General features: G+C 45.1%; 1 protein-coding gene across 1 annotated transcript in view; it reads right to left on the bottom strand.

Annotated features, from left to right (window-relative positions):
* GAB2 (GRB2 associated binding protein 2) overlaps nt 1-26447 on the bottom strand; it is a 275595-nt gene extending 249148 nt beyond the window's left edge. The window contains exon 1 of the mRNA XM_089691504.1: nt 26132-26447. Coding sequence (XP_089547630.1) covers nt 26132-26245 — 114 coding nt within the window. The 5' untranslated portion in view covers nt 26246-26447. The remainder of the gene's footprint in view (nt 1-26131) is intronic.
* Between the last annotated feature and the right edge of the window lie 1168 nt (nt 26448-27615).

Here is a 27615-nt window from a genome sequence, read left to right as displayed (position 1 = left end):
CCGCGCTGCGTGCTCCCAGACACACGCACGTGCGGTTAGAGTGGGAGGATCAGGATGGAGAGTGGGGGAAGGGTCCTGTATATATGTCACATTTACCAGCCTCTTCCTTTTTTGAATGCACATAGTGAGTGATTGGTACCCATCACTCACTGTGTTCATTCATAACTGAAGCATAGTAGACTTCTTTTTTTTTTTTTTTTTTTTTTAAGGGGGGGGGCCTGTCAGGTTGGCTGTATGGGGCCCCGTCATTTCTAACAGCAGCCCTGAACATATTCACATTTCACAACGCTAGTTATTGACAACCCGTGATTGACAGTCTCAGCTTTGTTCCTGTGAGAAGAGGGGGGGGGGTGTCCCTTCCCTCCAGTCAGCTTTCAAAGCTCTCCTCACTGAGCTCCGCAGAGTGTAATTTCAGCTCTCCTCCCCCTTTTTTCTGAACTCTCAGTCAAGCTGTATAAATGTAGCACTTTGAACGGACATAAAGAAGGGAAGACTGCAGATAAACAGCTACAACTTCTATATTAAGATTGTTTCATCTCGGTTCATCACCCGAAGTCAGTCGCTTTACTGGAAATATGGAAGGGTTTACAACCACTTTAAAGTGGACCTGGCATCAGTATACTGTAGATGCAAACGGTCCTGGATTTATTGGTACAGTCCTGCATCTCGGACCTCAGTCCTGAGAACCTCAAACAAGTTTTCATTGCCGTCTATGTCCCTACTGGACAGATTCACCCTCTTTGAATCGTTGCAGTTGCCACCATAAATTCTTCACACAGGGACACGTTTTCTGGGGACAGCTGTCTAAGAGGATCTCCCATCCTTGCCTTACACATTTACATTTCTCCCACGGGGTTGAACTTGACTTAAGTTCCCCATTGATGCCCAACAGCCTGGATGGAGGAATCTCCCCTGCCGGCTATTGTATTTAGACAGCTGCTGCACCCTCGGCTCTCAGAATACCCAAACAGGGATTACATCTGATTGGATGCAGTCAATGTTCAGCCAACAATTTTTTTACCTGGCTCCTTTGATTTTTTTGATGGAAGCTTGTTCGGCCGGGTGGTGCCAACAGGGATTACATCTGATTGGATGCAGTCAATGTTCAGCTGACAATTTTCCACCTGGCTACTTTAATTTTTTTCGACAGAAGCATGTTTGGCCGGGTGGTGCCAACAGGGATTACATCTGATTGGATGCAGTCAATGTTCGGCCAACAGTTTTCCACCTGGCTCCTTTGATTTTTTTCGATGGAAGCTTGTTTGGCCGGGTGGTGCCAACAGGGAATACATCTGATTGGATGCAGTCAATGTTCAGCCAACAATTTTCCACCTGGCTCCTTTGATTTTTTTCGATGGAAGCTTGTTCGGCCAGGTGGTGCCAACAGGGAATACATCTGATTGGATGCAGTCAATGTTCGGCCAACAGTTTTCCACCTGGCTCCTTTGATTTTTTTCGATGGAAGCTTGTTCGGCCGGGTGGTGACAACAGGGATTACATCTGATTGGATGCAGTCAATGTTCGGCCAACAGTTTTCCACCCGGCTCCTTTGATTTTTTTTTTTTCGATGCAACCTCGTTCGGCCAGGTGGTGCCGACAGGGATTACATCTGATTGGATGCAGTCAATGTTCGGCCAACAGTTTTCCACCTGGCTCCTTTGATTTTTTTTTTTTGATGGAAGCTTGTTCGGCCAGGTGGTGCCAACGGGGCCAACCACAGCTCAGATTTGGGCCAATTCAACAGAAATCTTCCAAAATGTGAACCACGAATGCCCAGCTTAGCTTTGGAGAGCCAGCCTAACATGGTTAGTACTTAGTTTAATAATGTTTATTTTCAAAACATTCATTTGATTTTCTAATGGTTCATGGGAATAAAATCAAAGATTGCTTTCGCTTTAGAAAGAAAAGTTCTTCTCGGAGCAAACACAACTCTAAGGCAGGGGTGTCAAACTGGCGGTCCTCCAGCTGTTGCCAAACTACAAGTCCCATCATGCCTCTTCCTTTAGAAGTCATGCTTGTAACTGTCAATCTTGCAATGCCTCATGGGACTTGTAGTTTGGCAACAGCTGGAGGGCCGACAGTTTGACACCTGTGCTCTAAGGGCACACCAGGTACGATGCGGGAACGGGAGAAAAAAACGTGTTTTCCCGCATTGACAGGTGCCACTAATTCCTTAATGCAAATGCCCCCACCAAAATGCATGGTACAGCAGTACCAATTCACATATATAAGGCAGCCCATTTAAATGAATAGGCTGCCCTAAAACACGACTAGCAAGAACATGCAAAAAATGTACACACGCTTGGATGTACTGCCTGAGAATGAGCCCATATCTGTTCATGTGGTCCTCAGTTGAGGGAATTCCTACTTATTGTTGTGTACATGTGTTGGATCCATCCTGGACGCTCTAAAGCAGTGGTTCTTAACCTGTGTTCGATCGAACCCCAGGGGTTTGGTGAGTCAGTCTCGGGGGTTCGGCGGAGGTGACCCACACCCAACTCATATGATTTGTGATGACATGCCCCGCTTGTCCATCATTGGCTGCAGGTGGTCACGCAACATCGCTTAGCCCAGTGGTCGGCAAGCCGCGGCTCTTGTGTGCCAGACGTCCGCTCCCCTCCCTCCTCTTGGGCGGCAGGGACTCAAATGCAATGATTGGCCAGTCTTGCTGCCACTCACATCCTGATAGCCAGTGATTGGCTGTCAGGATGTGTGTAGGCGGGGCAGCGTGACGAACGTGAGAGGAGCTAGGCTCCTCTCACAGTCCGCCCTGAAGACCGGAACGGAGCGGGAATACAGCGAGAGGAACGCGCGGAGCAAAGGTAAGTGAATTGACACAGGGGGGACTTGGGGACTTAATATGGGGGATGAATTAATATGGGGGATGAATTACTATAGGGGGGGATGAATTACTATAGGGGGGATGAATTACTATATGGGGGATGAATTACTATATAGGGGATGAATTACTATATGGGGGATGTAATACTATATGGGGGATGAATTACTATATGGGGGATGAATTACTATGGGGGGTGAATTACTATATGGGGGATGAATTACTATATGGGGGATGAATTACTATATGGGGGATGAATTACTATATGGGGGATGTATTACTATGGGGGATGAATTACTATATGGGGGATGAATTATTATATGGGGGATGAATTACTATATGGGGGATGTATTTCTATATGGGGGATGAATTACTATATGGGGGATGTATTTCTATATGGGGGATGAATTACTATATGGGGAAGGAATTACTATATGGGGAAGGAATTACTATAGGGGGGATGAATTACTATATGGGGGATGAATTACTATATGGGGGATGAATTACTATATGGGGGGATGAATTACTATGGGGGATGAATTACTATATGGGGGATGAATTACTATGGGGGATGAATTACTATATGGGGGATGAATTACTATGGGGGATGAATTACTATATGGGGGATGAATTACTATATGGGGGATGAATTACTATGGGGGATGAATTTTCATACCGTTTGTTACAACATATCTTTGCGAGCAATCCTTTTCGAGGATGCTGGACATAAAGACGAAGAAAAGGAACAGACTTTTTTGCGAAAATGACATGACATGGCATTTCTGAACTGGCCTCTGAAAGACAACAGCAGAAGTCACACTGATTTGCGGTAAATATTCATTATTTTGTTTTTGTGTGAAAATCATGTTTTAATGGTTTTGTTCTTTGTTCTTAATGGTTTTGTTCATTTTGTGCACCTATGTATAAATATATACCTATGTTTTGAATTTTAAAAATCATATTTTATTTTTCCAATTAAGAAGGGTTCGGTGAATGCGCATATGAAACTGGTGGGGTTCAGTACCTCCAAAAAGGTTAAGAACCACTGCTCTAAAGAAAGAAGGGGAAGAAGAGGGGGCTCCCAAATCAGGGCTTGTCAGGGCGTATGGCGTTTGTTCAGTTTTATATTTTTTCTTTAAAGGCGAACTTTCACTTTCAAGCTGAAGTTTATGTATGCTAATTCTTACACAGTTCCTGTCAGGGCTCCAGGTATGACCAGAGGTGTGTGGACTGACACAGGGAAACGCAGGCTTCAGGTATAGTGTAAATAAGACAATTTATTAAGACTAAACAACACAAACGCAGTGCAAGGTAAACATAACACAGTGCAAACAACCCAAACTCCAACAGATAACCATATATACAAATCAACGTAGTCGGGCAGGCTGGGTCGGTAGCAAACGGGCAAACAGGGTACCAAGAGAGAGCGGAAGAGTGGTCAGGAATAGCCGAGGTCAGGACAGGCAGAGTTCACTCAGAGTCAGGATCAAAGCAGAATCAGGAATCAAGCAGGAAGCAGACAGGATGCAGGTACAGGGGCTCATGGGAAACATACACCAAGGCACAGACTGCAGGTCTGGCCATTCTTTAAATACACCTTCTGCAATCAGCCTCAGGTGTTGGCTGATTGCAGGAGTGAGCTTCTGGCTGCTGAGAGCACCCGCTGGTCAGCCCTGGTACTGCAGCCCACACGGCAGGTGAGTCCCACCACCAGTGCTGAGTCTATTCCTGACAGTTCCATTGGTCCAACCTGGACTAATGTAGGCCATGTGTGCCATATCTGTAAATCCCTCTAGACCAGCCTTTCTCAACCTTTTTGCCCTAGAGGAACCCTTGAAATAAATTTTCACGTTTTAGGAAACCCCTGCGAAAATTAATTCAGCAGTGGTCAGTGGGGATAATGCCCCCTACATTGGTGGTCAGTAGGAAGAATTACATTTTTACATTGGTGGTCACAATGCAACAGACAGCTGGGTGTCCTACCACTGGTTCTGCCAGATGGTATTGGCTCTAGAACCATGGAGGCACCATAACAAATGTCAACCAGCCACAACTCATGGAACCCCTAAGAACCTCTGGAGGAACCCTAGGGTTCCCTGGAACCCAGGTTAAGAATCCCTGCTCTAGAAGCTGGAAAGCACTGAAGCAGACACTGCTACTCTGGTGACCTCCACTAGCATGTCCCACGCCAAGAGGCTGGCCTGCTGCATTCTGAACAGAGGAGGTTGTTTGTTCAGAATGTTCAGAGAACACTTTGCATTTTCTCAGTGAACGCAAAATGTTCTGATTGGATGAAGTACAGATCATGATGTTGGCAGCTCTGCTTTTCCACCATGTACATTCAGAGAACACTTTGCAATATTTGAAAAAATGTGTTTTCTGAATGGTATCTGTAAAGGAACCGATCCAGACTGCGCTTAAGTACTTCCGTTAGAATACCGCTTCCCCGTCCGACAACAAGCACCACAGCCGACCATAAAAGACTAGACAACACCAGTCTTGAAGTAAACCAGGAGGTAGACTAGTTTATTTGAACACAGATACAAGATATATACACTCAGGGGGCAATCCCCCCTCCCTGCATAATAGGGCCCCAGGGTGTGGCAATCAACATTTAGTAACCAGAGACACACAGGTATTCACACTTCACATCTACAGATAGTCCCATCAGGAGGGTTTCTTGGAGATGTTGTGGAGGTGAAGTCTACTAGATTTGGACAGTGAATGGATTTGGGGCTGAAAGGAAAGATGGGAGTCCAGGATAAGTACTCCAGTTCCATGCTTGGTAATAGGCAGACACCCATCAAACCTGAAATATGAACTAGCAGACCAGCTGAGGGCACCAAAAGAGTTATTGGACATCAAGTGAAAGGAAATAAGGAAAACAGTTATATTTGCCAACTTACTTGATTTTCCGATTATAGTAGATAAGCTAACCTACTGCATGTACAAGAAGACAGGTGTTCCTTGGGTGCAGTCATGTCACAGATTCTTTAATAAATGGATTCACCACTGAATAGCCTTGTACCAAGTTGAATTTTGCAGCACTGAGCCGCCTCTTCTATTTTACACCATTCCTTTACAACACGCCAGATCAGAGGTCAACTGTCTTCAGACCAGCATGTGGTAATATCCAGGAATCAGTCATTAGAAAGAGCTGCTATGGTCATAAAATGGACTTTATCTTTAATTGAACATCTCCACTCATCTTGCATGTAATCCTTTTACTTCTGTAATGATACTGATCCCATTACCTTGCAGAGTCATAAACGCAGCTTACAATATGGCCGGCTCGATCACTCATGTATGTAATATTCCACGGGAGCTTCTACAGAGGCTTTACCACAATCACGTCGTTGGAAATGACCAGGAAAGGTCAGGATGATATCATCCAACGCCCACAAGATTCCTTCACCCATGGATGCTCCACTATAAATAACCAGCCTCCCAACTGTCACTGGGTCAACTGACCATTACATTTCCATTTTGTAGGTAATAAACCTGAACATATATAGTGCCCTGATGTTATGACTGTTCAGACCAGTGCCAAGGGGCTTCTGTGTGCTTTAGAAGTGTCATCCATTCCCTATACAAGGCTATGGGAATGCTGAAGCAGGTCAAGTGCACCTTCAATTAATTCCAAATGTTCCCAAAAGCATCCCATACTATCAAAGACCATTGCCCATCAACAAAGACCCTAAGGGTCCTCTCTAACCATCGTGGGTGCAATAACACAGTTGCAGCGTGGCCCCATTCACTTGAATAGGTCATGTCCAGGGGCGGACTGACCATTTGGAAACTCGGGCACTGCTCGAGGGCCTGGGGTCTGTAGGGGGCCCCATGAGATGCCCCTGGTACCTTTTTCATAGGTTTTTTGAGTTTGGCCAAGGACACAGGGGCCCCATTGATCTCCTATTGCCCGGGGGCCCCATGAGTGGTCAGTCCACCCCTGGTCATGTCCATTTTGGGTTGCCACCTCATCCCTTTAAAACCAAACACATATCAACTACACAGGTTCTGTGGCTGATTAAGGTGGTCATTAAACTCACTTAGTGTTTTATCTGCAATAAATCAGCCCCAGAATCTGTGTCATTAATGTGTTATAAAGGGTTATAAAGGGATGAGGTGGCAACCCTATGTCCAGTGGCATTACAGCTAGCCGAAAGGAACATTCTATTTCATTTTAGCCGTGGCACGTGTACAGTACCTGATTGGCTGAGAGCCCTTGTTCAGTGGGACGGTGGAGGTGAGGTGTTGGTGGTACAAACGTGGCTCAACCATCTGATTTCACTGCCTCCCTAGCCTTTTGAGTGAACAAACCCTTTCAGTGAGCTACACTCAACAACTGAGGTTTGCGGATTTTCCTACCAACTGGTCTCAGCCTCCGCCACTTAGGGGTGGTGTTGGAGACGCTTATGGCTACATGCTTGCCTTTAGATTCTCTACACACAAGGGCATATTTATAAAGCAGTGGATGTGACTTTCACCTAACATTCACTCGTGCCCAAAAGGAACACGCTGTTTAATTTTTGTAATTGGCTGCATGTCCTTGTTCAGTTAGGTGGTGGGGGGAGACAGTAAAATCAAGGCTCAACTACCTCATTTTACCACTCCCTTGGCTGTTTTATGTAAATAAGCACTTACAGTGAGCAACACTCAGCAACTGAGGTTTGGGGATGTTCTTACATATAAGACGGACTGTTAATTGGTAACCCTCAACGCCACTTAGGGTGGTGTCAGAGAAGCATGTGGCTACATCCTTGCCTTTAGACGCTCTACGCACAAGGACGTCTTTGTAAAGCAGTGAATATTACTTTCATCAAACATTCACTAGTGCCCGAAAGTAACAAGCTGCCTAATTTTTGCAGCGGCATATGTACGGTCCTAACTGACTGCATGGCCATGGTCATTTGGGTGGTAGTGGGACAGTAAGGCTCATGAAAGCACACTCAACAATTGAGGTTTATGGATGATCCCACCATGAGATGGACTGTTAATTAGTAACCGTCAACACCACTTAGGTGTGTGTCGGAGACGCTTTTGCCTGCACGCTCCCTTTTAGATGCCATACACGCAAGGTGTACACTCCTGATCAGCTGCATACCCTTGTTCAGTTGAATAGTGGGTGAGACAGTAAAACAAAGACTCAACCTCCCGATTTTTCTGCCAACTGAGGTTCAGGGATGTTCCTACCATGAGATGGACTGTTAATTGGTAACCGTCAACACCAATTAGGTGTGTGTCGGAGACGCTTTTGCCTGCACGCTCCCTTTTAGATGCCATACACGCAAGGTGTACACTCCTGATCAGCTGCATACCCTTGTTCAGTTGGATAGTGGGTGAGACAGTAAAACCACGACTCAACCACCCAATTTTTCTACCCCCTTGCCACTAGTGTTAACGACCCCTTATTTTCAGTGAGGCACACTCAACAACTGAGGTTTAGGGATGTTCCTACCATGAGATGGGTTGTTAATCGGTAACCATCAACGCCACTTAGGGGTGATGTTGGAGACGCTTATGGTTGCATGCTTGCCTTTACAGGCTCTACATACAAGGAAACATTTTAAAGCAGTGAATGTTACTTTCACCAAACATTCACTAGTGCCCGAAAGGGACATGCTGCTTAATTTTTGCTAATGGACTGCATGTCCTTGGTCATTTGGGGAGTGGGAGGAGCAATAAGGCTCTTGAAGGCACACCCAGCAATTGAGGTTTGTGGATGTTCCCACCATGAGATGGACTGTTAATTGGTAACCGTCAACATCACTTAGGGGTGTGTCGGAGACGCTTTTGCCTGCGTGCTCCGTTTTAGATGCCATACACACAAGGTGTACACTCCTGATCAGCTGCATGCCCTTGTTCAGTCGGGTAGTGGGTGGGACAGTAAAAACCACGACTCAACCACCCGATTTTTCTAATCCCTTCCACTAGTGTGAATGACCCCTTATTTTCCGTGAGGCACACTCAACAACTGAGGTTCAGGGATGTTCCTACCATGAGATGGGTTGTTAATTGGTAACCATCAACGCCACTTAGGGGTGGTGTTGGAGATGCTTATGGCTGCATGCTTGCCTTTACAGGCTCAACACACAAGGGAACATTTTAAAGCAGTGAATGTTACTTTCACCAAACATTCACTAGTGCCCGAAAAGGGACATTCTGCTTAATTTTGGCTAATCGACTGCATATCCTTGGTCATTTGGGCAGTGGAGGGAGCAATAAGGCTCTTGAAGGCACACCCAGCAATTGAGGTTTGTGGGTGTTCCTACAATGAGATGGGTTGTTAATTGGTAACTGCCAACACCACTTAGGGGTGTGTCGGAGACGCTTTTGGTTGAATGCTCCCTTTTAGATTCAGGAAGATTCACCTGTGGTGTCTGTGTAGTGAAAGGCAGGGCCACAGATTTAGAGATCTGCCCCTTTTCATCCGTTTCTATGGATCTCGGTGAAAGTATCAGAATGGGAAGCGAGATAAAAATCGTTTCATAATAAAGTTATTCATTTGCAGCAAATTAAAAGTGTCCCACCATGAATAAGCAGCTTTAATTACAGAGCAGCAGATCCGATGTGCTGCATCTGATACTGCTTATTAAAAAAAAAAACAACATAGAATAATCTGCCAATTTACAGAAAAGTTCAGCTGCTGAATTATGGCGAGTCTGCCCTCGGCTCTCATCAGTCTGCAATGGCCGGTATGGAGCTGACACATAGTAATGAGATGATCAGGGTGAGCCAAATCTCATGGGAATTTTTTTAAAATTTTCGGCAAAGGCAGAATACATCGATCTGCTATTCTTCAGCCCTATTTATTAAAGTGTATCTCCACTCAAAACTCCCTCCCCCCCCATAGAGTGGGGAACATCTTTCAATTTTCTTAGTGCCTTTGTCCCCACTAGGGAGAATTCTTCTCATTTCCTGTTCCAGTGACAACATAGTCAATATCACATGACCTGCAGTGACATCGCCAGTTCTGCCTTCATTGTAAATAACCAACAGTTCAGCAGAAGCTGCTGAGTACCGGGCTGCTGTTCGAACCCACAGGGCCCCCTACAGCCAACTTGACAGGGCCCCCCTGAAGAAAACAAAGTTTACTATGCTTCATTTATGAATGAACACAGTGAGTTATCGGTACCAATCACTCATTGTGTTCATTTAGTAAAAATTTTAAAAGGGGCTGGGAAATGTGATGAGGGAATCCGGCAGCACTTTGGGGGTGGTGGCACACAGGGGGGCCTGGGCAGCAGGGGGACATGTACGGTGCACAGGGAGGGTGATGGGTGTGGTGGGGGCAATTACTGGAACCGATCTCCTGTATGGCTCTCACTGCAGCAGCTGAAAGCCAGCAGGAGGGAGAGGAGAAGAAGCCAGCTTTCATCTGCTGCAGACAGAGCCACACAGGGGACCAGTTCCAGTAATTAAACTGTGCCAGTCACCTTCCCTGCCTACATCTGATTCACCCAGCTGCCTGTGCCCCCCTGCTGGCTTGGGCCCCGTACAGGAGGACTGGTGTTACCCCCTTATCCACGGCCCTGGCTAAGTATGTGCCCCATTTACCAGGAATATTGGAGGGCACGAGGCAGCCCACTGTCTTGCGGTACCAGATCTATTTCTCTAAGCGGACAACAGGGAACAAAGTAGTATTGGCCAAAAATTTCCTGCTTGGCTTATACAGTTTCATTTTAATGGCTAATTCTCGTGGGGTTCTTACATGCCGTCAATCCACACCCAACCGTCTCATCTCTTGATCCCAAATCGCCTCATTCCCTTGTGAATGTAGATGAGGCCCCCCCATTCACACGTCACCCAGTGGGAGCGCCTGTACCCATTTGTGTTGCTTTTTTTTAACATTGCGGACAGGGCGGCCCAAAGAAGCTCCAGAACCTTTTTCGGCATGCGGCATCACATGCGTTTTGTCACGCTGCATGAGTGCCGCCGGCACTGGGGAGCTACAGTTCATTGAGGGAACCATGAATGCCAACATGTACTGTGACATACTGAAGCAGAGCATGATCCCCTCCCTTCGGAAACTGGGCCGCAGGGCAGTATTCTAACATAACGACCCCAAACACACCTCCAAGACCACCACTGCCTTGCTAAAGAAGCGGAGGGTGAAGACGATGGACTGGCCAAGCATGTCTCCAGACCTAAACCCTATTGAGCATCTGTGGGGCATCCTCAAACGGAAGGTGGAGGAGCGCAAGCAAGGTCTCTAACATCCACCAGCTCCGTGATGTCGTCATGGAGGACTGGAAGAGGACTCCAGTGGGAACCTGTGAAGCTCTGGTGAACTCCATGCCCAAGAGGGTTAAGGCAGTGCTGGAAAATAATGGCGGCCACACAAAATACTGACACTTTGGGCCCAATTTTGGACATTGTCACTTAGGGGTGTACTCACATTTGTTGCCAGCGGTTTAGACATTAATGGCTGTGTATAAAACATCAAAACAGCGCAAATATATAATGAAAATTAATATATATATATATATATATATATACACACACTGCAGTGAAAAATAAATAATTAATAAAAAATATAAAAAATGATAAAATGGAAAGTAATAAGTCCCACTCCAAATCGATAAAGTGAAAAATAATACAAACGCCCTGGAGGAAGGACGAAACACGTTGACGCATTTCCAACATATCACATCACTTCCGGTGAGTGGAACGCACGCCGGCGTGCAGCGTTCCCGGGGGCTTCTTCCTTGTGGGTGATTTTTGTGCTGTCATCTGTTGCTGACCGTGAGATCTCAGAAATACCCCGGTGATGTGGCGTTTTTGGCTGCACTGAAAATAGAATAAATGCTGATTATACTTTTTAGGAATGTGAGCGGTTTGGTACTTGGAAATTGATTCTGCCCGAGTGTTGCAGTATTACGCTATATATTTGTTTTTTTCCCCCGCATTATTCAAAACTTTTTCGTGTCTGGTGATCCTGGAGGTTGGAGGTGACTATATTCCTGTCTGGAGTGGGGGAGATCCAAAAATATCTGGTGATTGGAGGCATAATGACTGGGTCTAGGATCTCAAAAAAAACCTAAAAGGCGTTTTTTTCACCAATAATTGGTGAGTGCGGTGTGGTATTTGAGCACTATTTCGGTGGAAACACGGGTCAAACGTTTTTTTTTGGAAAAGGACTTTCATGAATATATTTTTTTATTTTATTAATTTTTAACTTTTATTTTATTTTTCACTTTAATTGATTTGGAGTGGGATTTATTAATTTTCATTTTGTATTTTTTATTATTTCTTTTTCACTGCAGTGTATATTTATTAATTTGTATTATATATTTGATGTTTTATATATTTTTTGGTGTTTACGCTAATGAGCAGCAGCATTTATTTATTTAGCATATAATTTCACGGTTTTGGCGCTGGTGATTTTTGTATAAAATGGCGGTGTGTTGAGTTATTTTAAAGGGCATAGCAAATTTACATGTTATACAAGCTGTACGCTGACTACGTCACATTGTAGCAAAGTGTCATTTCTTCAGTGTTAGAATAAGTATAAATCAGCACACACACACACACATATATATATATATATATATATATATATATATATATATATATATATATATATATATATATATAAAATTCTCAGAAATCCCTTAAAGTCATATCAATATCCTTCCCCTGAAGTACTAATAAAACATATATTCATTGACTTAAACCCAAAAACCCACAATTATAGTGAAAAAAGCAAGACCCAAAGAGATTACCCAAAAATAGAAAATATCAAATACATATAAAAGAACAAAAATAAAATAAAGTCCCAATATGCAAAGTGTCCAAATAATGTGTCCAAACAAAGATCAATTTCTTGATAGGAAGACGCTTCCTACTCCACTGAAGAAGATGCAAATCAATCACAGGTGCTCTTCAAATACCTCAAAAAACAAAATCTCAACATAGTATATTACCTTTTAAATCCCAGAACTAAAGTGCCACATGTGTATCATGCAAAAAAAAAAAAAAACACTCCAGTGTCACAGCACTCATGTGAAAAAAAAAAAAATTATAAATATCACTGCAAACTATATATAAAGTGCATAATTACCCTAAAACAAACAGATTCCAGCTTGTAATCAACCACATATGTACAGAGTGTCCTTAGAATGGTATCCTCTTGTTCCTCAGGACCTCACAAACAGACCAGGAATCAGTATGTGAATTATAATCATATATAAAATTTATTGTAGCCACTTACATATAAACACGATAAGATCAGCAAGACAGCATCCAACTCCTCATGCCCAGTATGCGATCCCCTTTCCGTGTGTAGAGGGTCTCCCGATCACCAGGTAATTCCCCCTTGCTACTCCTATCCAGCACTATCACTTTGTAGCTCTGGGGGACACCTGAAGTGCACCGTTACTCTCCAGACCTCCAACACACAGGGATTCCAGAATCCAAAATGGCTGCCGCGGCACTTCTGGGAACGTCACGTGCCCTGGACGCGTTTCGTCTCTTCCGGACTTTGTCAACAAGGATCTGTCAACAAGGATGTTGACAAAGTCCGGAAGAGACGAAACGCGTCCAGGGCACGTGACGTTCCCAGAAGTGCTGCAGCAGCCATTTTGGATTCTGGAATCCCTGTGTGTTGGAGGTCTGGAGAGTAACGGTGCACTTCAGGTGTCCCCCAGAGCTACAAAGTGATAGTGCTGGATAGGAGTAGCAAGGGGGAATTACCTGGTGATCGGGAGACCCTCTACACACGGAAAGGGGATCGCATACTGGGCATGAGGAGTGTGTAGAGGGTCTCCCGATCACCAGGTAATTCCCCCTTGCTACTCCTATCCAGCACTATCACTTTGTAGCTCTGGGGGACACCTGAAGTGCACCGTTACTCTCCAGACCTCCAACACACAGGGATTCCAGAATCCAAAATGGCTGCTGCAGCACTTCTGGGAACGTCACGTGCCCTGGACGCGTTTCGTCTCTTCCGGACTTTGTCAACATCCTTGTTGACAGATCCTTGTTGACAAAGTCCGGAAGAGACGAAACGCGTCCAGGGCACGTGACGTTCCCAGAAGTGCCGCGGCAGCCATTTTGGATTCTGGAATCCCTGTGTGTTGGAGGTCTGGAGAGTAACGGTGCACTTCAGGTGTCCCCCAGAGCTACAAAGTGATAGTGCTGGATAGGAGTAGCAAGGGGGAATTACCTGGTGATCGGGAGACCCTCTACACACGGAAAGGGGATCGCATACTGGGCATGAGGAGTTTGATGCTGTCTTGCTGATCTTATCGTTTTTATATGTAAGTGGCTACAATAAATTTTATATATGATTATAATTCACATACTGATTCCTGGTCTGTTTGTGAGGTCCTGAGGAACAAGAGGATACCATTCTAAGGACACTCTGTACATATGTGGTTGATTACAAGCTGGAATCTGTTTGTTTTAGGGTAATTATGCACTTTATATATAGTTTGCAGTGATATTTATAAAATTTATTTATTTTTTTATTTTATTTTTTTCACATGAGTGCTGTGACACTGGAGTGTTTTTTTTTTTTGCATGATACACGTGTGGCACTTTAGTTCTGGGATTTAAAAGGTAATATACTATGTTGAGATTTTGTTTTTTGAGGTATTTGAAGAGCACCTGTGATTGATTTGCATCTTCTTCAGTGGAGTAGGAAGCGTCTTCCTATCAAGAAATTGATCTTTGTTTGGACACATTATTTGGACACTTTGCATATTGGGACTTTATTTTATTTTTGTTCTTTTATATGTATTTGATATTTTTTATTTTTGGGTAATCTCTTTGGGTCTTGATTTTTTCACTATAATTGTGGGTTTTTGGGTTTAAGTCAATGAATGTATATTTCTTCAGTGTTGTCACATGAAAAGATAGAATCAAATATTTACAAAAATGTGAGGGGTGGACTCACTTCTGTGAGATACTGTATGTGAGAGTGTGACAACACAGGGAGACCGGCACAGAGCGTTGTCACCCTATAACAGGAAGTGCCTGAACAAGGACCTTCATAGCAGGATCACAGGGTATTAACTTTATAAAGGCTGTAGATATTGAAAACGATATTCATGACAAAGATGAAATGATATGTGATCTGATGTGTACAGGTTCCTGTAGGGGCCCCACACACAATCTGGTCAAACAATCTTTGTACAATTTTTCTGGCTATAGACGGGTCGAAAATCGGCCAATTTTTTGGCCGATAAAAAAAATTGGTCGATTTTCGCACCGTTAGTGGGTTAATTGTTCGGCCGTTTTTCAGGGTTTTGGCACATTTTTTTTTATCTGTCATGTTGGAAAATTCACGGCAGATATTGACGATTGTACGATTTTCCCGGCAATGATGGGCAAATCGGCCGATCATTTTACTGATAAAAAATCTGCGCATGAGCCGTGACCGAAGAAGAAGAAGAAAGAGAAAGAAAGAAGTAGAAAGAAAGAAGTAGAAAGAAAGAAAGAAAGAAAGAAGAAAGAAGAACGAAGAAAGAAGAAGAAAGAAAGAAGTCGTCCGCTATTATATTTTATATGAAAAGTATTACGGTTGCAACAAATGTATCCATTTGTATCCAAATAATGTATTTGTATTGCTGTCACATTGTATGGTGTGCTCCCGTCTGTGCAAGGGACAGAACTAATGGGGTTAATGCCGGCCATAGACTGGTCGAAAAATCGGCCAATTTATTTAACGTTGGTGGTAACGTCGGCTGATCGAACGACCGTTTTTTTTTTTTTTTTATCAACACATGGATCCTGGCTCCAGACCCCAGCTAGTAGATCCTGGCTCCAGAACCTGGAGAGTAATCAGCACATGGATCCTAGCACATGAACCCGGCCATGGATTGGCACATGGATCCTTGCTCCAGAACCCAGCTAGTGATCAGCTTGTGGATCCTCCTGGCTCCAGAACCTGGATAGTAATCAACACATAGATCCTAGCACTTGAACCCGGCCATGGATTGGCACATGGATCCTTGCTCCAGAACCCAGCTATTTATCAACACATGGATCCTGGCTCCAGAACCCAGCAACTGATTGGCACGTGGATCCCGACTCTAGAATCCGGCCATTGATCAGCATGTGGATCAAGGATCCAGAACCTGCTATTGATTGACACGCGATACACATGATGGAGAGGTAGCTTCAAGGTCACCAATGTTCTTTCCACATGCCTCTGCTGGAAAGCTTCCCCCACCCCCACCCGGAGCGGTGATAGGACAATGGACACCTGATAGTCTCTCTCTGGTATCAGGCCGACCCTGGAGGCTATACAGTCTATGTCATCACTGTCTGTGCCCATTGTCCAGGCATCTCCCACAATCTTCTCGGCATCTCCCACCATCGTCCCGGCATCTCCCACCATCGTCCCGTCCTCCTAGGTCTCTATAGATCTGACTGCACAGCATACAACTCCAGACCTTCCAGCTTCTACCACACTATATACTGAACATCAACCTTCCACCCTATACACGGCGTCACCCTTCCAGCCGTGCCCTATACACGGCTCCACCTTTCCAGCCATCCCCTATGCATGGCGCCACCCTTCCAGCCGTGCCCTATGCACGGCGCCACCCTTCCAGCCGTGCCCTATGCACGGCGCCACCCTTCCAGCCGTGCCCTATGCACGGCGCCACCCTTCCAGCCGTGCCCTATGCACGGCGCCACCCTTCCAGCCGTGCCCTATGCACGGCGCCACCCTTCCAGCCGCCCCCCATACACGACGCCACCTATACACGGCGCCACACTTCCAGCCGTACCCTATACACGGAGCCACCCTTCCAGCCGCCCCCTATACACGGCGCCACCTTTCCAGTCGTGCCCTATGCACGGCTCCACCCTTCCAGCCATACCCTATGCACGGCGCCACCCTTCCAGCCATCCCCTATGCACGACGCCACCCTTCCAGCCGTACCCTATACACGGAGCCACCCTTCCAGCCGTACCCTATACACGGAGCCACCCTTCCAGCCGTACCCTATACACGGAGCCACCCTTCCAGCCGTACCCTATACACGGAGCCACCCTTCCAGCCCTACCCTATACACAAAGCCACCCTTCCAGCCGCACCCTATACACAGCGCCACCCTTCCAGCCATACCCTATACACAGCGGGGATCATGGGGCCCCTGTGTCCCTGCCCAAACTCAAAAAAGCCTATGAAAAAGGTACTCGAGTTTCCAAATGGTCAGTCCACCCCTGCGATCGGCTCTCTTGTAATAGCAATCCGAGCCGCTAACTAGCCACTGGATTGCTATTAGAAGCAGCGGGAAGGGGACTCCCCCTCCCGAACCCAGCTTTACCGAGCTGTCCCGTCCCATCAGGACACCACATCGACCAGCCGCTGCTTCCTCCAGATGATTGTAGAGCCGTACAAACAGCCAAACCACTCCGTTCGGCTCTGTGATATAGGGAACCAGAAGCGATGACCTGACATCACTTCTGGTTGACCCGAATATAAACGCCATCATTTTTAAAAAAAGAAAACATTTGATCATACCGATCTTGATGTCATCAGATCAGGGGCGGACTGACCATTTGGAAACTCAGGCACTGCCCGAGGGCCCGGGGTCAGTAGGGGGCCCCATGAGATGCCCTTGGGACCTTTTTCATAGGCTTTTTTGAGTTCGGGCAAGGACACAGGGGCCCCGTGATCCCCTATTGCCGGGGGGCCCCATGAGTTGTCAGTCCGTCCCTGGATCAGATCGTTTTTAGGGCAGAGTAGGGATTTTGGGATCTCTCCACAAAGAGTACCTGTCCCGTGCCTATTGCTATGTCAAGGGATGTTTACATTCCTTGTGACAGCAATAAAAGTGATAAAAAATAAAAAAAATTAAAGAGTTTAAAAAAAAAAAATTTAAAAATTAAATGAAAGTGCCCGTCCCTCCCCGTGCTCACACGCAAAGGCAAATGTATGCGTCTGTCCTGCACGCATGCAAGCACCAATCGCCCCACACATGTGAGGTATCACCGCGAATTCTAGCGCCAGACCTCCTCTGTACATCCAAAGTGGTAACCTGGAAAGGCTTTTAAAGCGTCGCCTACGGACAGTAAACGTTTTGTCATTTGTCGCCTCTTGAAGTGTGTCATGTTTGGTATCTATTTACTCGGCGTAACATCATCTTTTATATTTTACTAAAAACTGGGTTATGTATTTTGTTTTTTGTACATTCAAATTTTTTTAAAAAGTGTCTTTTTTCTAAAATTGCATTTAAAAAAAAAAAAATTGCTGCGCAAATACTGTATGAGATTAAAAAAAAATTGCAACACCCACCGATTTATTTTCTATGGCCTCTTCTTTAAGAAAATATATATATAATGTTGAGGGGGGGGGTTCAAGAAATTTTGTAGCAGAAAATACTGATTGTTACAGTAGCTTGGTCTTCAAGTGGATATATTAATCCCACATTTATCCACAGACCAAGCTGTCCAAGGAAAGTGACAGTGTAGGGGGTGGGACCAGGGGTGGACTGACCATTTGGAGGGCCCGGGGTCAGTAGGGGGCCCCATGACATGCCCCTGGTACCTTTTTCATAGGCTTTTTTGAGTTTGGGCAAGGACACGGGGGCCCCATGATCCCCTATTGCCCGGGGGCCCCATGAGTTGTCAGTACGCCCCTGGGTGGGACAACCTATAACACTGAGGGGGGTCATTACAGCAGTTTTTTTTTTTTTTAAACAGAGAATTTAAATCCTGTGAATAAAAAGTGACAGTTGGAAGCCCCCAGCCATGTCATAACGACCGCGGGACATTACAGTTCCGACTCGTTTCCCTACAAGACGCTCCTCTTCCTCCACTACTCTGCAGGGGAAAGGAGCTAAGAAACAGCATTTCAATAGATCATTCAAATGGAACAATTGCCAATTACTTTTTTTTTTTTTGGGGGGGGGGGTCTATTATCCTATGAGGTGCTTTCCCTTCACTTCCTATCCCAGTGACTCAACAGGAAGTGAGAGGAAATCTCCCCAAAGTGAGGGGAGCCCCCACCCCAAATTGGACAGTTTTGATCTTTGGAAGAGTAGCTATTAAAGTATAATCAAAGGCAAAAGTTCTGGAGTTTTGAGTGTAGAGGGATTAGAGCCCCCCGTCAGGTTTTATTGCCCCCCGTTAGGGAGATTCGCCCTCTCTATTTCTCCTGTTTACCATTATCATGTTAGTGAAAGAAAATCCCAAATTTTCCGTGGTCACCGGAACAGGAAGAGATGGCAAATCTTCCCATGGGGACACTAATTGCAGGGATTCCTTCACTTTGGAGGGATTTCCACACTTCCTGTTTTGGCTCTGAGACAGGAAGTGAAAGGAAATCTCCCCAATGGGGACACAAAAATTGACAGGGGTTATAACCCTCTCTTACTCTATCCAACATGGCAAAGAAAAAAAAGGTTTTGGCTTTAGTTCCACCTTGAAACTCCTGTCAGTGTATATATTTATTGCCTTTTGTGTCTCATTAGGGAGACTTTCCTTCACTTCCTATCCAAGTGACACAACAGGAAGTGAGAGGGAATCCCGCACTTAGCTGTCACTACAACAAGTGTCCCAATTGGACAGATTTGATTTGTGGAGAGAGTAGCTGTTAAAAGTTCTGGAGTTTTGAAAAGAGTGTAGAGGGATTAGAGCCCCCTGTCAGGTTTTATTGCCCCTCGTTAGGGAGATTCGTCCTCTCTATTTCTCCTGTTTACCATTATCATCAAGACTGAAGGGTGAAAGATAATCCACAATTTTACATTGTCACCAGAACAGGAAGAGATTGGAAATCTTCCAATGGGGACACTAATTCCAAGGATTCCTTCAATTTGGAGGGATTTCTTCTCACTTCCTGTTTTGGCTATGGGACAGGAAATGAAGGGAAATCTCCCCAATGGGGACACAAAACTGACAAGGGTTATAGCCCTCCCTTACTTTATTCAAGATGGAAAAAAAAAAGGTTTTGGCTTTAGTTCCACCTTGAACCTCCTGTCAGTGTATGCCCGGTGACTGAGCCCCTACTTGGGAGATATTTGTTCTTACTTCCTGTTCTGTCTACACAACAGGAAGTGAAGGGAAATCTCCTTGATACACAGAAGGCACTATATATATATATATATATATATATATATATATATATAGCCTTCTGTGTATCAGAGAGATTTCCCTTCACTTCCTGTTGTGTAGACAGAACAGGAAGTAAGAACAAATATCTCCCAAGTAGGGGCTCAATCACCCACCCGTATGCCATGCCCTGTGCCTTATTTTTTGCTGGAGTGCCTTGTTGTGCGCAAGCTTGTTCTATAGACACGAATGGGCGCCTGGCATGCGCGCTGCATTTAAAATCTGTGTGTGGGTCTTACTAGATGGGAAAGGGGTGCAGGAACCCCAAGGTTTGAATACAAAGAATAACCCTGCACTTTTTTTTTCTAGGGCGACTTTCTTGCGCACAAGCTTGTTCACAGGGTCTATAGAAATAGCGTGCAAACACCGCTCGGCGTGTGTGCGCGCTGAGTTTAAAATCTGCGTGAGGGCTTGTTAGAAAGGCAAGGGGTACGGGAACCACCCCTACAGGGTTTAAATACAAAAAGTAAACCTGAACTTTTTTTCAATTCTCACTGGGGCACCGGTGCGCAAGCTTGTCTAGGGGTTCTGGAAGGATGAATGGGAAGACAGACAAAACCCAGCGCGTGCACGCACTGCATATAAAATCTGTGGGGGGCTTATTAGATAGGAAAGGGTTCGAGAACACCTAAAGGGTTCCAATACAAAAAATATAAACCTGGATTTTATTTTTCGCACGGGCGCTTGTGCGCAAGCTTGTCCATGGGTTCCAGAAGGATGAATGGGAGGACAGACAAAACCCAGTGCGTGCATATAAAATCTTTGGCGGAGGGGGGGGGGCTTATTAGATAGGAAAAGGGCGCGAGAACGCCTAAAGGGTTCCAACACAAAAAATATAAAACTGGATTTTATTTTTCGCACGGGCGCTTGTGCGCAAGCTTGTCTAGGGGTTCTAGAAGGATGAATGGGAAGACAGACAAAACCAGAGCGTGTATGCACTGCATATAAAATCTGTGGGGGGGGCTTATTAGACAGGAAAGGGTGCGAGAACGCTTTAAGGGTTCCAACACAAAAAAATATAAACCTGGATTTTATTTTTCGCATGGGCGCTTGTGCGCAAGCTTGTCTATGGGTTCCAGAAGGATGAATGGGAGGACAGACAACGCCCAGTGCTGCATATAAAATCTGTGGCGGGGGGGGGCTTATTAGAGAGGAAAGGGCGCGAGAACGCCTTAAGGGTTCCAACACATTTTTTTCGCTCGTGCGCAAGCTTGTCCATGGACTCCATAGAGATGGGAGCGCAAAGTGTGCGCTTCATTTACAATCTGTGCAGATGTTTATTAGACAAGTGAGGGGGGAGGGGATTTTGTTCAATATTGTCACCTGCTATTCCCCCCCCCCCCCCCAACAATTATGTCACCCAGGACTTTGCGCCCCGGGACGCTCTACGGGAGGCCTGCGAGGGGTTAATCCTCCTGGTGTTCACCAACTTGTCTGACTAGTTGTGTAGAGATTGTTCATTCAAATGGCTCACAAAGGGAGAAGGCAGCCTGCTGCAGGGAGCACAATGGGAGCAGAAAATCCCAAAGTGCTCAGAAGGGACCCCACCTGCCGGATTAACCCCGCCTCCGACTTCTACAGGGAGTGCGCCGCATTGCCTGGGGTGGGGAGCGCGGCACGGGAGGGGTTAACTGAGGAACCTGCTTGTGTTTACAATGTGAGTTCTGTGCACCTGTGACAGGTGCAATGGGATCTCTCTAACTGTACACCCCCGCCCCCGCCAGACAAAGAGCGAGCAACTGCCCAACGCTCCGCCGCAGAACTACAGCTCACAACACGTTCAACCAGAGCACACATCACCGTGCTCACAATGCCGAATAATCAGCGGTGGAAAGGGCGATTTTAGTGCATCCTAATGCCGAATAATCAGCGGTGGAAGATCGATTTCGTGGCTCACAATGCCGAATATTCAGCGGTGGAAAGAGCGATTTGGTGGCTCACAATGCCGAATATTCAGCGGTGGAAAGAGCGATTTGGTGGCTCACAATGCCGAATATTCAGCGGTGGAAAGAGAGATTTGGTGGCTCACAATGCCGAATATTCAGCGGTGGAAGAGCGATTTGGTGGCTTCCAATGCTGAATAATCAGCGGTGGAAAGAACAAATTTGGTGCATTCCAATGCCAAATAATCAGCGGTGGAAAGAACAAATTTAGTGCATCCCAATGCTGAATAATCAGCGGTGGAAGAGTGATTTGGTGGCTCCCAATGCCGAATAATCAGCGGTGGAAGAGTGATTTCGGTGCCTCACAATGCCAAAACAGTGGTGGAAAAAGCGATTTGGCGCCTCCCAACTTTATTTAGGGGCCCATTTCCGAGATTGGTTGACCCTCCTGTAGACTTGAACTCTTCTCACATTCAGAGCAGATAGGAAGGGTGGAGGCATTCTTCATGATACCCTAAATAAATTAGGGGGGCAAATATGACCTCACACAGGGGCCCACTATGGATTATGTCCGCCTCTAGGACCATCCACTGACCAATCAGGACAAGTTGCCGACTCATAGGGATTCGTTATGAACTGATCCCATCATCTGGGGACCCGGGGAGGAGAGAAGAACTGTAATGGAGAGCCGGCCGGCCACAGCTGACACACGGCACCGGAATAGACTTTGTTTTGTCTTTACACGTGTACACGGCAACATGAACCCGCCATCTCCAGACGTGACCGTATTACACCAAACGAGGGTCCTTCATTTCCAGGGACCAAAAAAAAAAAAAAAAAATTCCATGGACAAAAACATGTATATATTATGACAATAAATGAAAAAGAATATTTAAAAAAATTAATAAATTACAACGAAAAATAAATAAATTATAATAATAAAAAAAAAAGTATATATTACTACAATAAATGAATAAGAACATTTAAAAAAATTAATATATTACAACGAAAACGAAATAAATTATAATAAAAAAAAGTATATATTACAACAATAAATGAATTATAATAATACCTTGATATCAGCTTTTAAAAAAATTAGAAATACCTTGATATCAGATTTAAAAAAATATATAATTTTTTTGGACTGTTTCCCCCATTATTTTTTTCCTAATTGTTTCCCATAATCCCCTACTAATATTCTATTGGTTCTCACTGGTACTCTGTACAGTTCCACCACAGACACTGGAACACTGGAAACTCCTTTATTCCAAAATGTCAAGTATTATAAAGAGAGCAAAAAAAAAATATTGCAGCAAAAAATAAAATAAAAAAAGTATATATTATGACAATAAATGAAAAAAAACATTAAAAAAATATATTACAACAAAAAAATAAAAAAATATTTTTTTTTTTTTAAAAGGACGACAATAAATAAAAAATAACATCAAAAAATTAATATATTACGACAAAAAAATAATAAACAAAAAAGAATAGTATAAAAAAAAATGATGTATTAAAGACAAAAAAGAAATAGAATAAAAAAAAATAATATATTACAAAAAAAAATAAAAATAATGATAATAAAAATAATAATAATAATAAGTAATTATATATTACACAAAAATAAATGAAATTAATAATAAAAAAAAACTACAAAAAGAATAAAAAAATAATATATATATATATATATATATATATATATATATAATTTTGAAACAAATGAATAATAACAAACAAAATACAAAAATATTATAATATGACAATACAATAAATATATTATGACAATAATTCAATAAAAAAATTAAAACTGAATATATTGCAACAAAAAAAGAAAGAAAATTAAAAAAAAAAAATGATAGATCTGCTGGATAAAGAAAGCACTGATATAACAATAGCTGGCCTGGACACACAAGCTGCAAGAAATTCCAAGGACAAATCTTTAATAAATACTCTAAAATCAGATCAAAGTATCGACCATACAAAAAAAAATAAATAAATAAAAATTTGCGGGGAAAAAAATCTTCAAAAGTACAAAAACCGAAGGCTATATAATTAAACAGCAGGTACCTTTTTGAGGACAACAGATCACTTCCTGGGACAAACCAAGGGGTGTCCCTGGAAATTCTACAGGTTTAAAGAACATGGATTTTAGCAGGTCAGAGATGGAACACAAAATAGGTACTTTTAGGGACAGCTGGTCATTTCCAGGGACAGGTCTTACAAAATCAGACAGTGACCCTGGAAAACCAAATCATACGTTTTATAACAATACTGATATTAGCTGGCAAGAAAAGCAGGCACAGTTTTAGAGACAGCAGATTATTTCCAAGGACAAGTCTTACAAACCAGAATGTCCCTGGAAAGCCCAAACCTTACATTTTATAGGAACACAGATTTAGCGGCTCAGGCATGAAATCCGGGACTAATTCCAGGGACAGCCAATCATTTCCAGGGGCAAACCATGGCACGTCCATGGAAAACCCAATCTTACATTATTTAAAAACACAGATTTTAGCCGCTCAGAAAAACCAGGGACAAGTCCTGCAAAACCAGACTGTCCCTGGAAAAACCCAACCCCACGTTTTTTTTTTCAAGATCACAGATTTTATCCAGTCAGAGAAAATGCCAGGCGCACCAGATCACCACATTTCCAGGGACAGGTCTCATGAACCACAGAGCTTCCCTGCAAACTCAACCCTACATGTAACAGCAGATAGGAAAAGCAAGGACCTTTCCAGGGACCGTTGATCACTTCCAAGGCCAAGTTGTAAAAATGAAAGTGTCCCTGGAAAGCCCATCCCTACATTTAATAGCAGACAGAAAATGCAGGGACGTTTCCCAGGGACCTCTGATCACTTCCAAGGCCAAGTCGTACAAATCAAAGCGTGTCCCTGGAAAACCCAACCCTACATTTGATAAGAACACAGATGTCAGCCAGTCATAAATGAAAACAGGGACTAATCCCAGGGATAGCAGATCATTTCCAGGGACAAGTCCTTCAAAACCAGAGAGTGTCCATGGAAAACCCAAGCCTACATTTTACAAGAACACAAATTTTAGCAGATCAGTCATGAAAACAGGGACTAATCCCAGTGATGACAGATCATTTCCAGGGACAAGTCCTTCAAAACCAGAGAGAGTCCCTAGAAAACCCACCCCAACATTTTATAAGAACCGCACATTTGATAAAATCACAGGTTTTTAGCCGGTCACAGAAAACAGGGACATTTCCAGGGATCCTTGAAAGACAAGTCATACGAAATCAAAGCTGTCCCTGGAATACCCAACCCTACATTTTATAAATTAAAATGCAGGGACCTTTCCAGGGACCATTGATCACTTCCAAGGACAAGTCATACAAATCAAAGAGTGTCCCTGAAATACCCAATGTCACATTTTAAGAACACGGATTTTTAGCAGGTCAGACATGAAAACAGGGACTATTACAGGGACGACAGATCATTTCCAGGGACAAGTCCTTCAAAACCAGAGAGGGTCCCTAGAAAACCCAACCCAACATTTTATAAGAACCGCACATTTGATACAATCACAGCTTTTTAGCCGGTCACAGAAAACAGGGACATTTCCAGGGATCCTTGAAGGACAAGTCATACGAACCAAAGCTGTCCCTGGAAAACCCAACATTTTATAAGAACACAAATTTTTGCAGGTCAGATATGAAAACAGGGACAGCAGATCATTTCCAGGGACAAGTCCTTCAAACCCAGAGAGTGTCCCTGGAATACCCAACCCCACATTTATAAGAACACGGATTTTAGCAGGTCAGACATGAAAACAAGGACAAATCCCAGGGACAGCAAATCATTTCCAGGGACAAGTCCTTTAAACCCAGAGTGTCCCTGGAATACTCAACGTCACATTTTAAGAACATGGAATTTATCAGGTCAGACATGAAAACAGGGACTAATCCCAGGGACAGCAGATCATTTCCAGGGACAAGTCCTTCAAAACCAGAGAGTGTCCCTGGAAAACCCAACCCTACAATTTATAAGAACACGGATTTTTAGCAGGTCAGACATGAAACCAATGACAAATCTGAGGGACAGCAGATCATTTCCAGGGACAAGTCCTTTAAACCCAGAGTGTCCCTGGAATACCCGACATCACATTTTGAGAACATGGATTTTAGCAGATCAGACATGAAAACAAGGACAAATCCCAGGGACAGCAGATCATTTCCAGGGACAAGTCCTTCAAAACCAGAGAGTGTCCCTGGAAAACCCAACCCTACAATTTATAAGAACCCAGATTTTGGGATATGTCAGACAGAAGCAGGGACTTTTCCAGGGACAAGTGATGGGATAGGTAGTGGGGTACTCACGTATCTCCTCAACTTTTTCTCGGGGGGAGACTTCCGCAGCCAGCCGCAGTACACCACTTCTCCTTCACTCATCCTGCCTGACAAGAAGGGGGTCCTTGTGTGGGGATCTGTCATTCACTGTGCAGCCCTCCGTCAATGTCAGTCCAGCATCAGAGGGGAGCAGTGTGTGGGGTCAGCGCAGTGCCATGGGGGGGCGCTGCTTGGAGGGGATGACACAGGGCCCCCTGTGTGTAGGACACAGTACCCTCACTGTGCTGGGCTCTTCTTCCCCTCCATCCCTCCTCTTGTCTTCTCCTACATCTGCTCTCCGCCAGCAGGAAACTGCCACTGTCTGTGTCTCTGTGTTTCCCAAGCAGCTCCCAGGCTGGCCACACCCTTTCCCCAGGAGTGGGCGTGGCCTGAGCTGGGCTTTAACGGCAGTGACAGAAGTTGGAGACGTTACATTGTTGCAAAGATTTCTTTCCATTTCCTACAAAATGTTTCTTTTTCATTTATGCGGAATGAGGATGTGAGGGAACACGACAGAATCGCTGTGCCTCTGAAGGGAGATTCGCGTTACAATCGCTTTTCAGGGACGTTTAACCCTGTGCAGTTCATACCCAGGCGCTGTGATCGTGTGCAGGGGGGGCGTTTGTGGAGCACCCCCGTTCACTGCACAATGCAACAGGAGCAATCGCCCTTGCTGAGGGCACTCCTGTCCTCTGAGGGCACTCCTGTCTGCTACGGGCACCCCTGTCTATTGTGGGCACCCCTGTCTGCTGCGGGCACCCCTGTCTATTGTGGGCACCCCTGTCTGCTGCGGGCACCCCTGTCTGCTGCGGGCACCCCTGTCTGCTACGGGCACCCCTGTCTATTGTGGGCACCCCTGTCTGCTGCGGGCACCCCTGTCTGCTACGGGCACCCCTGTCTATTGTGGGCACCCCTGTCTGCTACGGGCACCCCTGTCTGCTGCGGGCACCCCTGTCTATTGTGGGCACCCCTGTCTATTGTGGGCACCCCTGTCTGCTGCGGGCACCCCTGTCTATTGTGGGCACCCCTGTCTATTGTGGGCACCCCTGTCTGCTACGGACACCCCTGTCTGCTGCGGGCACCCGTCTATTGTGGGCACCCCTGTCTATTGTGGGCACCCCTGTCTGCTGCGGGCACCCCTGTCTATTGTGGGCACCCCTGTCTATTGTGGGCACCCCTGTCTGCTGCGGGCACCCCTGTCTATTGTGGGCACCCCTGTCTGCTACGGGCACCCCTGTCTGCTGCGGGCACCCGTCTATTGTGGGCACCCCTGTCTATTGTGGGCACCCCTGTCTGCTGGGTGGGCACCCCTGTCTGCTGCGGGCACCCGTCTATTGTGGGCACCCCTGTATATTGTGGGCACCCCTGTCTGCTGCGGGCAACCCTGTCTATTGTGGGCACCCCTGTATATTGTGAGCACCCGTCTGCTGCGGGCACCCCTGTCTGCTGTGGGCACCCCCGTCTATTGTGGGCAC

Source organism: Staurois parvus, unplaced genomic scaffold (assembly GCF_062004578.1).
Source record: "Staurois parvus isolate SC_StPar_1 unplaced genomic scaffold, SC_StPar_1.0 ptg000563l, whole genome shotgun sequence".
Lineage (NCBI taxonomy): Eukaryota > Metazoa > Chordata > Amphibia > Anura > Ranidae > Staurois > Staurois parvus.
This window is presented reverse-complemented; position numbering and strand designations above follow the sequence as displayed.